General features: G+C 41.7%; 1 protein-coding gene across 1 annotated transcript; it reads right to left on the bottom strand.

Annotated features, from left to right (window-relative positions):
- Positions 488-1,423, bottom strand: LOC102171690 (olfactory receptor 10G9-like). The gene has a single exon (XM_005699553.2). It carries the CDS (start codon positions 1,421-1,423, stop codon positions 488-490), a length of 936 nt encoding a protein of 311 aa, XP_005699610.2.

The following is a 3,854-nucleotide window of genomic DNA, read 5'->3' as shown; positions in this document are numbered from 1 at the left end:
ATTTGCAATTTTTTCAATTTGAAAAAAAATCCTTGGAACAAATATTTCTGACTAAGAAGTTTGGATAAAGATTAACACTGAGAATTTTATATACAAAATATTTCACACTGATAAAATCATATATTGTACTGCTGCTGAGTCACTTCAGTCGTTCCGACTCTGTGTGACCCCATAGATGGCAGCCCACTAGGATGCCCCATCCCTGGGATTCTCCAGGCAAGAACACTGGAGTGGGTTGCCATTTCCTTCTCCAGTGCAGGAAAGTGAAAAGTGAAAGTGAAGTCGCTCAGTCGTGTCCGACTCTTAGCGACCCCATGGACTGCAGCCTACAAGGCTCCTCCATCCATGGGATTTCCCAGGCAAGAGTACTGGAGTGGGGTGCCATTGCCTTCTCTGATATATTGTACTATACACTCTTATATTTCTATGTTTCATTATACTATTCTATTACTACGTTTGTTAAATGAGCAAGTCTACATTGTAGAGATTATTTGCTCTGTGAATGCACTACTTTGTCTTTAAGCTTCACCAGAGCTTTCTTCACTTCCTTGTTCCGCAGGGTGTAGACCACAGGGTTCAGAAGGGGCGTCACCACAGTGTAGAAAACAGCCACAATCCTGTCCACAGCCTCCTTGGAGCCTGGTCTCAGGTAAATGAAAATACAGGGAACAAAGAAGCAAAGGACCACAGTGCAGTGGGAGGCACAGGTCTGGAAGGCTCTCCATCTCCCCTCTGAGGTGCGGATCTTCAGGATGGAATGGACGATGGACACGTAGGACAGCACTATCAGGAGAAAGCAGCCTGAGGCCACCACCCCAATGTTGACAAAGATCACCAACTCATTGGCAGAGGTGTCTGCACAGGCCAGTTTGAGGATGGGTGGTGCATCGCAGAAGTAATGCTGGATCTGGTTGGGTCCACAGAAGGGCAAACGGAACGTCAGGGTGGTCTGGGCAGCAGAGTGCAGAGAGCCACTGAGCCACGTGGTTGTGGCCAGGGTGGCACACGTCCTCCCACTCATCATGCTGGCATACCTGAGCGGGTAACTGATGGCCAGGAAGCGGTCATAGGCCATGACGGTGTAGAGGAAGCACTCGGTGCTGCCCAGGAAGTGGAAGGAGTAGAGCTGGGCCACACAGCTGGGAAAGGAGATAGGACTACCTTCTGGGGACACCAGGGTCATCAGCATTTTGGGCACAGTGACTGTGGAGAACCACATGTCAATGAAGGACAGGTTGCTCAGAAGATAGTACATAGGGGTGTGCAGACGGGGATCCACTGTGATCACCAGCAGGATGAGTAGGTTCCCCACCACAGTGAGGACATAGATCACCAGGAAGATTCCACAGAGGAGCGTGTCCAGCTCTGGCGCATGGGGAAGGCCCATGAGGATGAACGTTGTCACTAGGCTCATGTTCGTCATATCTCCAGGCTTTTGGTCTCTCTCTCTCTCTCTCTCGCTATGGGAACATCAAGAGTACCGAACATTTTATTGAGAACTGAGAACTTCATTATACATGGTCTGTAATTCTAGAGTCATACTCAACTTTGCTTACCACAAACCTCTCTTGAAAAAGGAGATACAACAATTTCATCTTTTCTCTCTTATATCCCTTCATTCTCTCTGTGTGTCACACACACACCAAACACCCAGGTATACACAGATAGATGTGAAAAGGTGAGAAAACCATACAAGTCTATTGATATATCATTAATACTACTAACTTAGCACCATAAAACAAGCCAAATTTTCTATTTTATACTTTCTCCAGATTATGTTAGCTTGTTGTATGCTCCAGGTCTCACAATGTTGAAATCAAAGTTTCAGGTTGCTCTCTCATCTCATCTGAAGTTCAGGATCACCTGCCTCAATGGCAATGTCAGAGTGAAGTAAGATAATAAATGAAAACTACTTAGTAAAGTAATGACATTCATAGGTACTCAGTAAATGATATCAAATTATTTGGAGCTGTTCCCTTGTTGTTTTAAATGTATAGATATAGCTATGGAGGGAGAGAAAGACAGAGACAGAGAGGGAGTAGAAAGAGAAGATAAATTCTCATTGTGCAATAGAGACTTCTCAATTCAAAGCTACAATTTTGAGGAAAATTTCATCACTGGTATTGGTACTGGTGTCTCACTAACTACCACTAATTATTTATATAGAAAATAAACTCAGAGCAGGTTACGAATCCCTAAACTCCATATAGAATCCTGACAACCTCTCATGTGATCCAGAAAATAAGAACCATCACAACACAGCTAGCTGCAAACTTGCCTTATTTTATGCAGTCACTTAGGAAGCTCTGAAAACATAAACTTCATATGTGTTCTCCCAACCACAATCCACTGGGAAGTGGCTGGTTTCTCACATATAGATTTCTATCCTAAACATTTAAATATAATACTTTCTCTTATAAAGCTTTGTAAGAGATTATATTCTCCCCCAATCTTCCATTCCTTATACTCAAAATCCAGGCAATGACCTCAAAAGAGAAGACAATTCTATGAAGCATATGACGCTTATGTAAAATCTACCACCTGTAACAAGAAAGAATCAACATAAGAGAAAAGGGTCTATGTAAACTTAATATCAAGAAATATTGGAGAAATAACACCAGAAAGAAGAAAGAGATGGAGCCAAAGCGAAAACAATACCCAGTTGTGGATGTGACTGGTGATGGAAGCAAAGTCTTATGCAGTAAAGGACAATATTGAATAGGAACCTGGAAAGTTAGGTCCATGATCAAGGCAAATTGGAAGTGGTCAAATAGGAAATGGCAAGAGTGAACATAGACATTGTAGGAATCAGTGAACTAAATGGACTGGAATGGGTGAATTTAACTCAGATGATCACTATATCTACTACTGTGGGCAAGAATCCCTTAGAAGAAATGGAATAGCCATCATAGTCAATGAAAGAGTCTGAAATGCAGTACTTGGGTGTAGTCTCAAAAACGACAGAATGATCTCTGTTCATTTCCAAGGCAAACCATTCAATATCACAGTACCATCTCTATGCCCCAACCACTAAAGGTGAAGAAGCTGAAGTTGAACAATTCTATCAAGACCTACAAGACCTTCTAGAACTAACACCCAAAAAAGATGTCTTATTCATCATAGGGGACTGGAATGTAAAAGTAGGAAGTCAAGAGATATCTGGAGTAATAGGCAAATTTGACCTTGGAGTACAAAATGAAGCAGGGAAACAGCTAACAGTTTTGCCAAGGGAACACACTGGTCATAACAAACACCCTCTTCCAACAACATAGAAAAAACTCTACACACGGACATTACCAGATGCTCAATACCAAAACCACATTGATTATATTCTTTGCAGCCAAAGATGGAGAAGCTCTATATGGTCAGCAAAAACAAAACTGGGAGCTGACTGTGGCTCAGATCATGAACTCGTTATTGCCAAATTCAGACTTAAATTGAAGGAAGTAGGGAAAACCACTAGATGATTCAGATATGACCTAAATCAAATCCCTTATGATTATACAGTGGAAGTGATGAATAGATTCAAGGGATTAGATCAGATAGTGGGCCTGAAGAACTATAGACAGAGGTTCCTGACATTGTACAGCAGGCAATGATCATGACATCCCTAAGAAAAAGAAACGCAAAAAGGAAAAGTGGTTGTCTGAAGAGGCCTTACAAATAACTGAGAAAAGAAGAGAAGCTAAAGACAAAGGAGAAAAGGAAAGATATACTCATTTAAATGCAGAGTTCCAAAGAATAGCATGGAGACAAGAAAGCCTTCCTCAGTGATCAATGTAAAGAAATAGAGGAAAACGATAGAATGGGAAAGACTAGAGTTATCTTCAAGAATATTAGTGATACCAAGGGAA

The sequence above is a fragment of the Capra hircus genome, chromosome 29 (assembly GCF_001704415.2).
Source record: "Capra hircus breed San Clemente chromosome 29, ASM170441v1, whole genome shotgun sequence".
NCBI classification, from domain to species: domain Eukaryota; kingdom Metazoa; phylum Chordata; class Mammalia; order Artiodactyla; family Bovidae; genus Capra; species Capra hircus.
This window is presented reverse-complemented; position numbering and strand designations above follow the sequence as displayed.

What these genes read in the sequence shown, in the direction of transcription:
- LOC102171690 (XM_005699553.2), bottom strand. Translation starts at nt 1,423, where the DNA reads ATGACGAACATGAGCCTAGTGACAACGTTCATCCTCATGGGCCTTCCC.